General features: G+C 48.1%; 1 protein-coding gene across 1 annotated transcript in view; it reads right to left on the bottom strand.

Annotated features, from left to right (window-relative positions):
- Nucleotides 1–14962, bottom strand: part of LOC140208060 (NACHT, LRR and PYD domains-containing protein 3-like) — a 61122-nt gene that overhangs the window by 37709 nt on the left and 8451 nt on the right. Inside the window, exons 2-5 of the mRNA XM_072276586.1 lie at nt 13436–13532; nt 9982–10148; nt 6146–6317; nt 2774–2839 (exon numbers count right to left, since the gene is read on the bottom strand). Coding sequence (XP_072132687.1) covers nt 2774–2839; nt 6146–6317; nt 9982–10148; nt 13436–13496 — 466 coding nt within the window. The 5' untranslated portion in view covers nt 13497–13532. The remainder of the gene's footprint in view (nt 1–2773; nt 2840–6145; nt 6318–9981; nt 10149–13435; nt 13533–14962) is intronic.

Here is a 14962-nt window from a genome sequence, read left to right on the forward strand (position 1 = left end):
GCCCCGGCCCAAAGCTTCGATTCGTTATCCTCCATACGATGCTGCCTGACCTGCTCAGTCGCTGTTGCATGGAAATTGCAAGGTATCTGACCGCAAGACGTTGCAACGGATCGGGAGGACTGCAGAGAGAATAATCGGGATGACTCTCCACACTCCCCACCTTCCGCGCCCCCCCCCCCCCACCACCACCACCACTGCCATTCAGGACATGTACCAGCAGTACAGCATTGGCGGAACCTTCAGCATTGCCGTGGGCTCCCTTCATCCGTCTCACAATCTCTTTGACCCCCTACCGTCAAGCAGAATGCACCGGATTACAAGGGCAGGGACTGTCAGGCTGAGTAACAACTTCCTTCCAGAGTTTGTAAGATGCCTGAACAATCTGCGGCCACCCGATCCATACTATTTATGACAGCGCCAGTAGCAGTATCGTCATTATCATCATTACGTTGTGTGTCGACTGACGGAGGCGATCATGGACTGTGAACACGATTGTTCTTGGCAAATTTTGCCACAGAATCGGTTTGCCGTTACCTTCTTCTGAGCAGTGTCTTCACATGGCGGGGCGACCCCCCCCCCCTCCCCCCCAGCCCATTAACAATACTCTGCAGAGATTGTCTGCCTGGCGTCAGTGGTCGCAAACCAGTTAAATTGGAGAGATATATTGACAGGAAAGGAATGGAGGGTTATGGGCTGAGTGCAGGTCGGTGGGAATAGGATAGGGTAAGAGCTCGGCACGGACTAGAAGGGCCGAAATGGCCTGTTTCCGTGCGGTAATTGTGATATGGTTATATGGTTATATTCATGATATCCACCGGCTTTTGCTAGAGACGTACCTGCACCCCGCCACCCAGTTACAATCTGCTGATTAAATTTACCAACGACACTGCATTGATTGGCCTCCTCTCAAACAATAACCAGGTGGCCTACAGGGAAGAAGTCATCTCTCTGAGACAGTGGTGTCAAGAAAACAACCAACTCTCTCACACGTCGCCAAAACAAAGGAGCTGGTTGTGGACTACAGGAGGAACGGAGACGGGCTAGCCCCTATTGACATCGATGGATCTCGGTTTCAGAGGGCGAACAGCTTTAAGTTCCTCGGTATGCACATCAATTCAATTCAACAGCTATCCAGGCATATTTTGAACGCTTTTAATGTACCGTCTTCGTTCACTTCTTCTGGCAACTCGTTCCATATTTTTTTTTCTTCTTCTCATTCTTCCCGGCTCAGTGACGTCTTCCGCAATAACGTGGCGGCCAAATCCGTGTGGTGCTCTCCGTGCGGACTCGCCAACGTCTTGTACAACTGTCATGTCACATCGTATCGCGACTTCTCCACTCTGTGCACCGCCCATTCCAAGACCCGGCTAGTTTTAGTTCGGCGCACTGCACTCTTCCCTGTTCCATGTTCTACGACTCGTAACCTCCACTTATTCCCTTCCGGTTTGATTTGACCGTTTTATATGATAACTCAAATGCTACTGACAATGACACCCCCTGAATTACACTAAACGCACCGCCAAAGCTTCATCAGTTTCAGTTAAAGTTCAAGGTTATTGTCCTTCAACCAGAGTTACGTCGACAGCCGAATGAAATGATGTTCCCTTGCCGCCCAGGTGCAAAGCAGGCCACATACAGCCGGCCGCAGCGCAGGTAGTTTGGTCCCGGTGCGAACAATAACAGAATAATGCGAGCACAAGTCCCCGAATGGCTTGAAGGTGGAGAGGCGCACGTTTGTGCAAGGCAGTGTGATATTACTGGCACTAGTTTCAATGCAACAGTGCAAACCCGTCAAACAATAGCAATAAAAGATGGAAATCTATCCAGCTGATGAGCGACCTGGGCCTTCAGACTGGATATGGGTGGGCAGCAGAGCAATAGGGTGCCGAAACAGTCTGGGAGAGGAAGCCGTTACACAGCCCAACAAGTTCTGGTTCTCCTGCCCGGCAGTCAATGTTGCATTGCCTTCTGCCTTCTGGGTAGATTGGGCACTAGCCTACAAGGTACCCAGGACATCTTCAGGGAGCGGTGTCTCAGAAAGGCGGTGTCGATTATTAAGGACCTCCAGCACCCAGGGCACGCCCTTTTCTCACTGTTACCATCGGGTAGTAGGAGGTACAGAAGCATGAAGCCTTAGCGATTCAGGAACAGATTCTTCCCCTCTGCCATCAGATTGCTAAACGGGCATTGAAGCTTTGGACACTACCTCAAACTTTTTTTTAAAGTATACAGCTTTTCTGTTTTTGCACATTTTAAAAGAAGCTATTTAATATACGTAATCGATTTACATGTTTATTTATCATTATTTTTATTTTCTTTATTATTTTTTCTGCTATATTATCTATTGTATTAAACTGCTGAGTTAACAAATTTCACGTCACATGCCGGCGATTATCAATCTGTTTCCGAGTCTGTATTCCCTAGACGTACGCAACCCAAGGAAACCTGGGTGGCTTCATATACAAAAGCATTTATATGTGTATATATGTATACCGTATATGCGAACCGGACGGCGGAGGGGAGGAAGCTGTTTCTAAATCGTTAAGTGTGTGCCTTTAAGCTCCTGCGCCCGTTGGCGACGATGAGAGGAGGGCAAGCCTGGGTGACGTGGCGCTACCTCTACCTTTGACCGTGTTGCATTTATACCCCGCTCAGCAGCGTAACCAAGTTTCGAGGGCCCAAAGAGAGGAATCTTCTCACCCTTCCCGTCTCGTATGTCCATCAGCTTCTGATTGAACGGCTTACCGCGGTTTTAGAACCATTCGCCTCTTACCTTTCAGCTTGTCTGGCAGGGTGGACGCTTGCGACGTGATCTTGATGTACTCATACGGAACAAAACCTGCTCGGGCGCAAGAAAATCAAAAACTCTCTCATCCTCATGACGGATCCCACTCTCCCACCTCCAGCACCCCCTCCCCCACACCCCCAGCCCGCTCAAGGGACTGTTTGCCCCTCTGCCATCGGGGAAGGCGCTTCACTCCGCATCCACACCTGCCCCACGGTGATGAAGAAAGAGGCACTTCCCCACGCCGTCAGGCGGACCCGCCACACTCACACATTAACCCACCCCACCCTCCCCATCACTGCATCCAATCAGACTCTCCTCCCCACCCATCGTCCTCCATGCACCTTCACCCCTCCCTATACTGACGCTTTACGCCCACCCTCCGCGCTACATACTGTCCTACTGCGTTCTCATCTGCCTCGCTGCCACCGTGAAGAGTTCCTCTTCCCGGCAGTCGCTTCGTCACTTTATCATTTCCTCTCCGAGTCGACGTATGTACAGATACTGACGTTAAACTCACCGGCCTATAATTTCCCGGATTACTTTTATAGCATTCCTCTACCATTGTTATTTGTCATCAATATCAATGATAGCAGGCAACTGCAGGAAATATAAAGTTGTGGTGGTAGGGGATTTTAATTTGCCATACATTGATTGGGACTCCCATATTGTTAGCGGTCTAGATGGTTTAGAGTTTGTAAAATGTGTTCAGGAAAGTTTTCTAAATCAATATATAGAGGGACCAACTAGAGGGGATGCAATATTGGATCTCCGGTTAGGAAACGAATTAGGGCAAGTGACGGAAGTCTGTGTAGGGGAGCACTTTGGTTCCAGTGATCATAACACCATTAGTTTCAATTTGATCATGGACAAGGATAGATCTGGTCCTAGTGTTGAGGTTCTGAACTGGTAGAAGGCCAAATTTGAAGAAATGAGAAAGGCCCTAAAAAGCGTGGATTGGGACAGGTTGTTCTCTGGCAAAGATGTGATTGGTAGGTGGGAAGCCTTCAAAGGGGAAATTTTGAGAGTGCAGAGTTTGTATGTTCCTGTCAGGATTAAAGGCAAATTGAATCGGAATAAGGAACCTTGGTTCTCAAGGGATATTGCAACTCTGATAAAGAAGAAGAGGGAATTGTATGAAATGTATAGGAAACAGGGGGTAAATCAGGTGCTTGAGGAGTATAAGAAGTGCAAGAAAATAATTAAGAAAGAAATCAGGGGGGCCAAAAGAAGACACGAGGTTGCCTTGGCAGTCAAAGTGAAGGATAATCCAAAGAGCTTTTACAGGTATATTAAGAGCAAAAGGATTGTAAGGGATAAAATTGGTCGTCTTGAAGATCAGAGTGGTCGGCTTTGTGTGGAACCAAAGGAAATGGGGGAGATCTTAAATAGGTTTTTTGCGTCTGTATTTACTAAGGAAGCTGGCATGAAGTCTATGGAATTGAGGGAATCAAGTAGTGAGACCATGGAAACTGTACAGATTGAAAAGGAGGAGGTGCTTGCTGTCTTGAGGAAAATTAAAGTGGATAAATCCCCGGGACCTGACAGAGTGTTCCCTCGGACCTTGAAGGAGACTAGTGTTGAAATTGCGGGGGCCCTGGCAGAAATATTTAAAATATCGCTGTCTGCGGGTGAAGTGCCGGAGGATTGGAGAGTGGCTCATGTTGTTCCGTTGTTTAAAAAAGGATCGAAAAGTAATCCAGGAAATTATAGGCCAGTGAGTTTAAAGTCAGTAGTAGGTAAGTTATTCGAGGGAGTACTAAGAGACAGAATCTACAAGCATTTGGATTGACAGGGGCTTATTAGGGAGAGTCAACATGGCTTTGTGCGTGGTAGGTCGTGTTTGACCAATCTGTTGGAGTTTTTCAAGGAGGTTACCAGGAAAGTGGATGAAGGGAAGGCAGTGGATATTGTCTACATGGACTTCAGTAAGGCCTTTGACAAGGTCCCGCATGGGAGATTAGATAAGAAAATTCAGTCGCTAGGTATACATGGAGAGGTAGTACATTGGGTTAGACATTGGCTCAATGGAAGAAGCCAAAGAGTGGTAGTAGAGAATTGCTTCTCTGAGTGGAGGCCTGTGACTAGTGGTGTGCCACAGGGATCAGTGCTGGGTCCATTGTTATTTGTCATCTATATCAATGATCTGGATGATAATGTGGTAAATTGGATCAGCAAGTTTGCTGATGATACAAAGATTGGAGGTGTAGTAGACAGTGAGGAAGGTTTTCAGAGCCTGCAGAGGGACTTGGACCAGCTGGAAAAATGGGCTGAAAAATGGCAGATGGAGTTTAATACTGACAAGTGTGAGCTATTGCACGTTGGAAGGACAAACCAACGTAGAACATACAGGGTTAATGGTAAGGCACTGAGGAGTGCAGTGGAACAGAGGGATCTGGGGATACAGATACAAAATTCCCTAGAAGTGTCGTCACAGGTAGATAGGGTCGTAAAGAGAGCTTTTGGTATATTGGCCTTTATTAATCGAAGTATTGAGTATAAGAGCTGGAATGTTAATGATGAGGTTGTATAAGGCATTGGTGAGGCCGAATCTGGAGTATCGTGTTCAGTTTTGGGCACCAAATTACAGGAAGGATATAAATAAGGTTGAAAGAGTGTAGAGAAGGTTTACAAGGATGTTGCCGGGACTTGAGAAACTCAGTTAGAGAGAAAGGTTGAATAGGTTAGGACTTTATTCCCTGGAGCGTAGAAGAATGAGGGGAGATTTGATAGACGTATATAAAATTATGATGGGTATACAGAGAGTGAATGCAAGCAGGCTTTTTCTACTGAGGGAAGGGGAGAAAAAAACCAGAGGACATGGGTTAAGGGTGAGGGGTGAAAAGTTTAAAGGGAACATTAGGGGGGTCTTCTTCACACAGAGAGTGGTGGGAGTGTGGAATGAGCTGCCAGGCGAGGTGATAAATGCGGGTTCTTTTTTAACATTTAAGAATAAATTGGACAGATACATGGACGGGAGGTGTATGGAGGGATATGGTCCGTGTGCAGATCAGTGGGACTAGGCAGAAAATGGTTCGGCACAGTCAAGAAGGGCCAAAGGGCCTGTTTCTGTGCTGTAGTTTCTATGGTTTCTATGGTTTCTATGGTTCCTGACCCGAGTGTCACATCATGTGCTTACAATCAGTCTATCTATTTAAACTAATCTTACGTATTCATATTTGTTGTGTTTTAACTGTGTTCTTTATACTTAGATTTTTTTGGTGCTGCATCGGATTGGTGTAACTATCATTTTGCTCTCCGTTATACCTCTGTACTGAAAAATGTTAATAAACAATCTTCATTCTTGAATTGGGGGCGGAAAGTGTGCGGGGCACCGACCCGATTTCAATTTAGTCTCACCGTCGTCCAGGATTTCCTTCAATATTTTGTCCAACTTCGGGGCCCCGTCCCTCATGTCCACGAAGGTGTCCCACATCACCCTCCGGGCCCGGGAGCCCTTCTCCATCACCAGACTGAGGAGGAGTTTCGAACTGTCCGCCCGATCTCCTAGATCGGCGAGCTCGGTGACTTTCTGCGGAAGAGACCGAACAGCGGACTGAGAGTTAAGGCTGATTTATACGTGCGTACTAGCTTACGCCGTAGCCCATGCAAAAGGGCTACGCCGTTGTGAACATTTATACTTGTGCGTTGGTGTGTCTGCATCGCTCTGCAATTCACCGCCAAAACGCTAGTTGGCGTGGGGTTTCTATGCCACTGTGTCGAGTTTCTTCGTGTTGAAACTCAACACGAAGAAACACAAACTTCAAACAATGGCGACTGAAACTGAAGGAGGGTGAATTTTCTGTGCTTGTCTGGCCACTGAGAGACATGGACGAGGAAATGCATTTCAAATACTTTCCAATGTCGGCAGGCAGATTTGACAATTTGGTTCATCGTCTCCAGCCATTTATTTTGCATCGGTGTACGCACAGTATACTCAGAGACTGGCAATCACCATTCGAGTTTTAGCTTCGGGTGGAAGTCAACAGGCTGTTGCAGCTTGCTACAAACTGGCGTCAAGCACAGGGTCCTCCATAATTTCGGAGGTCTGCGAAGCTTTATGGAAAGCATTGCAGCCAGAGTTCCCTCCCTGCCCTTCAGTCGCCCAATGGAAAACTATTGCAGTGTAAGGAGGAAATGCGATGCTATCAAGCGGACCAATCACAGTTGTTGCTGTCTACGTCGCCGCGAAGCGTAGCTGCATTTTTGGGGAGGTGCGCGTCAGGCTACGGCGTACGGTACGGTGTAGGGTACGCAGCCACGCCGTGCCTATGGCGTCGATTTGACGCACGGTTGGGGTCTGTTCTGACGCGGTGGCCCCTCCGTCCCGATGTGTCCTCTCAGGGGTGCGTGTGCGGGTACCTTTTGCCAGCAGCCTACGGAGGATTTTATACCGCGCCGAAAAGGGTTCCCACCCTCGACCTCGTTGGCTTGCTAAGTATTTTCCACGATCGTACACAACCACGTTTCCCTTTGATATTTTTACATGCTGTCGGACGGCATATGAGAAATAGAACTGATTGGTGTGTATTATTTTACTTATTTTAAACAACAAGCAGCAAACTGGACTTGGTCATGTGTTATCCTTAGAATAGCTTCGGGTTTACTTCCACTAAAAATGATTCGGTGCGCAGATGTTCTTGTCACCGGGCAAAAAGTAATTGCACAGTACAAGGCGTTTGCACAACTGGCCATTACAATCTGGAGGGAAAATTGACCCATCCCCAAATTCTGGTGTCGGATGCTGCCTTTCCTTTCTAACTCCTAATAGATACTCTCTCGCACGGACTCCCCTGCCATGGGGATATACCTGTAGCCGTCCATCTGACACATGTTTCTTATTCGTTTCCAATATTTCCTCTTTCAAACATTTTTTTATTGATTTAAAAGAATAACAATAAATACAAACCAGAGGAGAGGGAATCTCAAATACATATTTCAATAATAGTACAAGAAAGGAGTATACACTGACAAAATTATATATAGTATAAAACTAATATATAGAGAGAAAAGAATCCCCTCTCCTCTTAACAGAACGTAGAAAAAAAAGACTCAAGATTTCCAGTTATTGAGAAAATAAAACACTAAACTAACCTATAACAAAAAAGAGGGAGGGGGGTGCTGGGCAGTCCTTCTTGAGGATACAGTTAAAAGAAAGGGGAAATGCGTCTGGTTAAATCTAAAACTTCGTGGAGAAGAAAAAAAAATACTTTTAAAGTAAAGAGAATTAGATCATATGAAAATAATAAATAAAAGATCGCCAAGTTTGCTCAAATTTAAATGATGTATCAAGCTTCCGACTCCTTATTTTTCTTCAAACTTAAACAAGGCATATCGGAGGACAGCCAAAAAAAAAAAATAGAACAGTAGGTGGATGGGGGTCCTTCCAGTACAATAGAACAGCTCTCCTAGCCAATAAAGTTGAGAAAGCTATCATGCGTTGGCCAGGTGGATTCAGATTTGGCTTGCCTGCAGAAGGCAGAGGGTGGTGGTGGAGGGGGTACATTCGGATTGGAGGATTGTGACTATTGGTGTCCCACAAGGATCGGTTCTAGAACCTCAACTTTTCGTGATTTTTATTAACGATCTAGATATGGGGGTAGAAGGGTGGTTCGGCAAGTTTGCAGACGACACAAAGGTCGATGGTGTTGTAGTAAGTGTAGAGGATTGTCAAAGATTGCAGAGAGACATTGATAGGATGCAGAAGTGGGATGAGCAGTGGCAGATGGAGTTCAACCCGGAGAAGTGTTAGGTGGTACACTTTGGAAGGACAAACTCCAAGGCAGAGAGCAAAGTAAATGGCCAGATATTTGGTAGTGTGGAGGAGCAGAGAGATCTGGGGGATACATGCCCACAGATCCCTGAAAGTTGCCTCACAGGTAGATAGGGTAGTTAAGAAAGCTTATGAGGTCTTTGCTTTCATAAGTCGAGGGACAGAGTTTAAGAGTCACTAGGTAATGATGCAGCTCTATAAAAGTCTGGTTAGGCCACACTTGGAGTACTGTGTCCAGTTCTTGTCGCCACACTATAGGAAGGATGTGGAAGCATTGGAAAGGGTACAGAGGAGATTTACCAGGATGCTGCCTGGCTTAGAGAGTATGCATTATGATGAGAGATTAAGGGAGCTAGGGCTTTACTATCTGGACAGAAGGAGGATGAGAGGAGACATAATAGGTATACAAGATACTAAGAGGAATAGATAGATTGGACAGCTAGCGCCTCTTCCCCAGGGCACCACTGCTCAATACAAGAGAACATGGCTTTAAGGTAAGGGGTGGGAAGTTCAAGGGGAATATTAGAGGAAGGTTTTTCACTCAGAGAGTGGTTGGTCAGTAGAATACACTGCCTGAGTCAGCGGTGGAGGGAGATACATTAGTGAAATTTAAGAGACTACTAGACAGGTATATGGGGAAATTTAAGGTGAGGAGGTTATATACGAGGCAGGGTTTAAGGGTCAGCACAACACTGTGGGCCGAAAGTCCTGTACTGTGCTGTACTATTCTATGTTCTATGTTCTATGTAAACAGGAGCAAGTGTTGGTCCTCATGGCTCATCAGGCCACGGACTCATCTCCAGCCACCTGGCTTTTCCCCATAACCCCTAATTCCTACCATGCAAAAATCTATCCAACCTTGTCTTCAATATATTTACTGCTTCACTGCGCAGATAATTCATAGACATTTTATTCCATACCTGTACGTTAACCTCTGACTTTATTTTATATGATTCAATATTCTTTGTAATGGGTTGTGTTGCATTTCACGGCAACTCATCACAACAAAATCCTAATATACAATATGCAAGTATATATGGCTAATTAAGTTTGATCCTTGCTCCTTGTTGTGCGGCCTCCCCAAAGGCGTGCAACTGCAACGTTATATCGTAGATTCATTTTAATAGAAGCAACGCACACAAAATGCCCGAGGGATTCAGCAGGCCAATCCTGCCAAAGGGTTACGGCCCGAAGCGTCGACTATCCTTTTTTTTCCGCAGATGCTGCTTGGCATGCTGAGTTCCTCCAGAATTTTGTGTGTGTTGCTCGGATTTCCAGCATCTGCAGGTGTTCTCTTGTGTTTCTTCTTAATATAGTCTTTTAGCGTCCGCATTCCTCGTCTCAGAAGTAGCCCAGTCGCTCTGCGATGTGGGTAACCCAAACTCTGCCGCCCCCCACCCCCCGACACCGTTTTCCCACTCACCTCATGCTCTTGTCCACTGAACAGCGACTGGCCCGCTAACGCCGAGCTGACTCTGTTCACCCCTCCTTCCACCGCCTGCTCCAGCCGGTCCCGGTAGAATTTCGTCAGCTGGAACAGCTGGAAGTCGTCCCAGTTCGCCAGAAACCGGGCGATGGCAGAGCTCGGACCTGGAAAGGGAAGGGGAAGCAGGTAAAAGGCAGCTCTGACCATCCAGCGCACGGCAGCGAGAGACTGAGCCCGCTGTATGTCAGATTCCCCGCATGCAAGATCAAGATTCAGCGTTCGAGAACCGAGATCATATTCCAGTTTCTATTCACTTCCACGCCACTCTGAGGTACTGGAAAACCGTGTACGAAGCAAGTTACAGCAGTGGCTTGCTATTGCCTTCTGCCGGGTGAGTTTTTTTTAAGAGATCACCAGCTGTTACCGGGAACCGGCTGGATTCGAACTCGGGACCTCTCGCCCCAAAGTCCAGAGCTGATGCCACTGCGCTAGCAGCCGGCAAATGTTCTCAGTACGGAAGGAGAACGAAATGTTTGTTACTCTGGACCCAGTGCAGCATACTGAAGCACAGTATGGATAAAGACAACCATAAAACAAAGCAAAACCACAATGAATATAAATACAAGAACATTCCTATAAAATACAACCTGTTTGAGAGTGGCCGTCTATACATAAGATTAACTTATACACAGAGACTGATTGCACGTAGCTGGCGTGACACCAGAGGCAGGAGCGTATGCGCGCAAGGTGAGACTGACAGGAAATGACGAAGGGGCAAAATGTGCCGAACATATCCTTACCTTAGAAATTACCTAGGGTTACCCGTAGCCCTCTATTTTTCTAAGCTCCATGTACCTATCCAGGAGTGCCTTAAAGGACCCTATCGTATCCGCCTCCACCACTGTCACCAGCAGCCCATTCCACGCACTCACAGCTCTCTGCGTAAAAAACTTGCCCCCGACATCTCCTCTGTCCCTACTTCCAAGCACCTTAAAACTGTGCCCTCTCGTGCTAGCCATTTCAGCCCTGGAAAAAAGCCTCTGACAATCCACACCTTGAACAAGATCCCTTAACCGACCCCAGAGTCCCGTTCCAGTAATCTGCACCACGTTACGGTGCCGACTGTAGCGAAAACATTCCAGACTCTGCTACCTGCCCCCCACGTCAGCCCATCGCCCCGCCTTCACCGTGATCCTTCGGGATTTCCCGCTGGAATCAATTAAGTAGCGGGTTTCCGACGATCAAGAGGCGGCTAGCTGAATTATGGGTCGACCCAACCCGACCCGACTACTATCTGGTCACTAAACCAATTGGGCCGCGTCCCACAAACATCGGCTAACAGGACGCTATCAAGAAGCCGAGGACCCCCTGTGAGAAGGAGAGTTTAAACGGGCATGTGCGGTTTTCGCCGGCGTGCCCGGGGCTCCGACCGGACACCAGAAAACGTTCATGAAGTTAGTGGGCGGGGGGGGGGACGGGGTTGGGAGGGAGGCAAGGATTTTGGACACAGCTGTCGGTGCAAACTCTTTTCACACGCCTTAGCTTCCACCCGCCCCTCCCAAGCTCGTTTTACAGGTTGAATGAAACCTACATGGTGCGTGCACTTCTGGTCTGCCCATTACAGGACAGCTTTGGCGGCTTTGGAGCGGGCGGAGGCTATAAGGAGAGGCTGAGCGCCCTCGGGTTGTTTTCTCAGGGGAGGCGGAGGCGGAGCAGAAGCCTAATCGAGTTTTATGATATTACGTGACGTACAGACAGAAGGAGACCTCTCCTCGGGGCACAAATATCAAGTATTAGCGCGTCTTTCTTTAAAATGGCCGGGAGGGGGAGGAATTAAAGTAGATAAGCGAGGCGACTTGCTTTATTTTTAACCGGGGGTAGGGGAGCTGGCGGTAGCTGCACGAAAAGGGCAGCCACGGGAGGTGCTGGAGGCAAGTAGGCTGGAGTAGAAGGAGATGAGTTATTAATTTCAACCTTCTGCATTTTCACTCAAAGAGTTGAACTGCTCGTGCCCTGTAACGAGAGAGGTATAACTCATCTCCTTCTACCTTAGGCCACGAGCTTATCAATCGTCGCTGCTGTGGACCACCTGGAGATCCAAGACGCTCTCGTCAAATGTCCGTGCAGTTCAACTCTTTGAGTGATAATGCAGAAAGTTGGGAATTAATATCTCATCTCCTTCTATCTTAGGCCACGAACTTATCAATCACCCCGAGTATGTTCTGTCGAGTCTGTGATAGTACCCGCAAACTCCCCCGTCAGCTCGGATGGAGGTTTGCAAGTTCAGGTGTCACTTCTCCCCGCGCCCCCCCATACACCGCCCAACACCCCCCCCCCCCCACCCACTTCACTTCTGAGCGACACGTCCCTTTCTTGGCTGCTCGGAACCCGCTGTCTGGAGGGGAAGCGACCAGCTCACGTGTTGACGTAAACGCGCCGTCGTCGCGCGCTCTTCACTGTGCGTGACTTGCCCGGGGATCTGCTCCCTCCTCAGGCCACGCACCCTCTCCGGGCTGGTCTGCCCTCTGTTGGGGTCACAGAGGTGATGCCAGTGCCCGCCCCCAGGCTGTCCCTGCATCGTTGCCATGAGGCCATAAGACATAGAAGACCACGGACCATTCGGCCCATCGAGCCTACCTCGCCATTAAATCATGGCTGATTTATTATCCCTCTCCGCCCCATTCTCTTGCCTTCTCCCCGTAACCCTTGACGTCCTCACTAATCAAGAACCTGTCAGTCTCCGCTTTAAATATAACCAATGGCCTCGGTTCCACAGCCATCTGTAGCCAAGGATTCCACCGGTTCATCTCGGCTAAGTAGGGGGGAACGTCGACTCAGACCTTGAGAGCCCTGCAGATTGGAAGTCTGTGTGGGGCGCCATTCCCTCGCCCAGACACTAGAGCGATGTGTGGTTCAGTGCCTTGTTCAAGGACACAAACAGGCTGCCACAGCTGAACCTCGAACTAGGGACCTGCTGATCCCTAAGTAAACCCGGTCATCTCTTTTCCAAGGAGACGTCCATCTGTTCTGAGGCTGTGCCCTCTGATCCTCGTCTTCCCCATGATAGGGAAAAATCTCTCCACGTCCACTCTATCTGAGCCTTCAATAGGCTTCAATGTGATTCTACCGCGCCCCCCCCCCACCCCAATCCCGTCAACGCCCGCGAGAACCGGCCCGGAGACAATAAATACTCCTCACACGTTAACCCTTTAATTTCCCGTGATCATTCCACTGAGCATCTTCTAAACACTCTATAATGCCAACACATTCTTCCTTGGATAAGCGGCCCAAATTCACACACAATAGCAATGAGGAAGGGGCTACCCCACTCCCACTCACCGTTCAATTCCCCCCCTCCCACTTCGATAGTATATATATTCCAAAATTTTCCTGCAGTTTCGTGCACAGATCATCGCCCTCGCCGGCATATTTATATGTTTGAAAGACTAACCCGCGTCTTCCGGTGTCCTCTCGTTTACTGGCTGTCCTCTGCTCTTTCCAATCCCAGCCATGGCGCGGTCAGGATTTTGTAAATACGCACTGGGAAGCTGCAAGAAAGCAAATGATTTACAGCGTGATTAGGTCACCGATCGATTCGGCATCTTGGCAAGCGCACAAGGATGCAGTGTAAATCCTCACCGCGCCCCGGGTAAAGGGCGATTCGAAATGACGGCGACCAGCCTGGTCAGAGCTGACACTGCGCACCATGTTCCCCATTGCAGGCTCTCACCTCCCGAGAGCAGCTCCGCTCTTCAAAGGTTCCACACAGTCACTCAGGCACAAACAAAATCCTTTCAACCAATGACCGACAAATTGCTCCGTGCCATGGACCCCGACCATTAATTGAGAGGCCCGTGGACCTCAGGCTGAGAACTCCTGCGTCAGACCCAGATACGGTCACCAGGCTCGGGATGAAGCAGAACCCTTTCAGGCACCGGAGGAAGTACATACGTCTCCCTGATCACCGAATCGGTGTGCAAGGAAGAGGTCACTAGTGACGTGGGCACCGAAGAATGGACCTAAAAAACATATCTACATGGGTTCCATCGAGGGGGACAGTTTTTAGACCAAAAGACCGTAGGACCATAAAATACCGGAGCATAATTAGGCCATTTGGCCCATCGAATCTGCTCCATCATTCAATTATGGTTGATCCTCCCCCCCCCCACCACCCTCAGCCCCACTCCCCGACCTTCTCCCCGTAACCTTTGATGCCATGTCCAATCAAGAACCTATCAAGCTCTTCCTTAAAGACACCAAACGGACCTGCCCTCCCCATCCTGAGGTTGTGCCGTCTTTTCCTAGACTCCTCCACCATGAAAACATCCTTTCCACATCTACTCTGTCTAGGCCTTTCTACATTCGAAAGGTTCCAATGAGATCCGCCCCGCCATCCTTCTGAATTCCAGCGAGTACAGACCCAGAGCCATCAAACGTTCCTCGTAATGATAACCCTTTCATTCGCAGAATCATCCCTGTGAACCTCCTCTGAAACCTTTTCCAATACCTGAACATGTTTTCCAAAATGAGGAGAACAAAACTGCTCATAATACTGAAGGTGAGGCCTCACCAATGCCTTATAAAGACTCAGCATCACATCCCTGCTTTTGTATTCTATACCTCGAATTGAATGCTAACATTGCATTTGCCTTCCTCACCATCGACTCGACCTGAAAGTTACTTTTAGGGTGTTCTGTGCAAGGACTCCCAAGTCCTTGTGCATCTCAGAGTTTTGGTTTTCCTCCCGGTTTAGAAAATAGCTTCCACGTTTACTTCTCCTGCCAAAGTGCATGACCATCCACGCATTTTCCAATATTGCATTTCATTTTCCACTCTCCTAATCTGCCGAAGTCCTTCTACAGCCCAGCTGTTTCCTCATCACTACCTGCCCCTCATACCAACCTTTGTATCATCTGAAAACTTTGAAACAAATCCATCGTCCATCATATAAATCATTGATACACAGCATAAGAAGAAG

This window comes from Mobula birostris, chromosome 13 (assembly GCF_030028105.1).
Source record: "Mobula birostris isolate sMobBir1 chromosome 13, sMobBir1.hap1, whole genome shotgun sequence".
NCBI classification, from domain to species: domain Eukaryota; kingdom Metazoa; phylum Chordata; class Chondrichthyes; order Myliobatiformes; family Myliobatidae; genus Mobula; species Mobula birostris.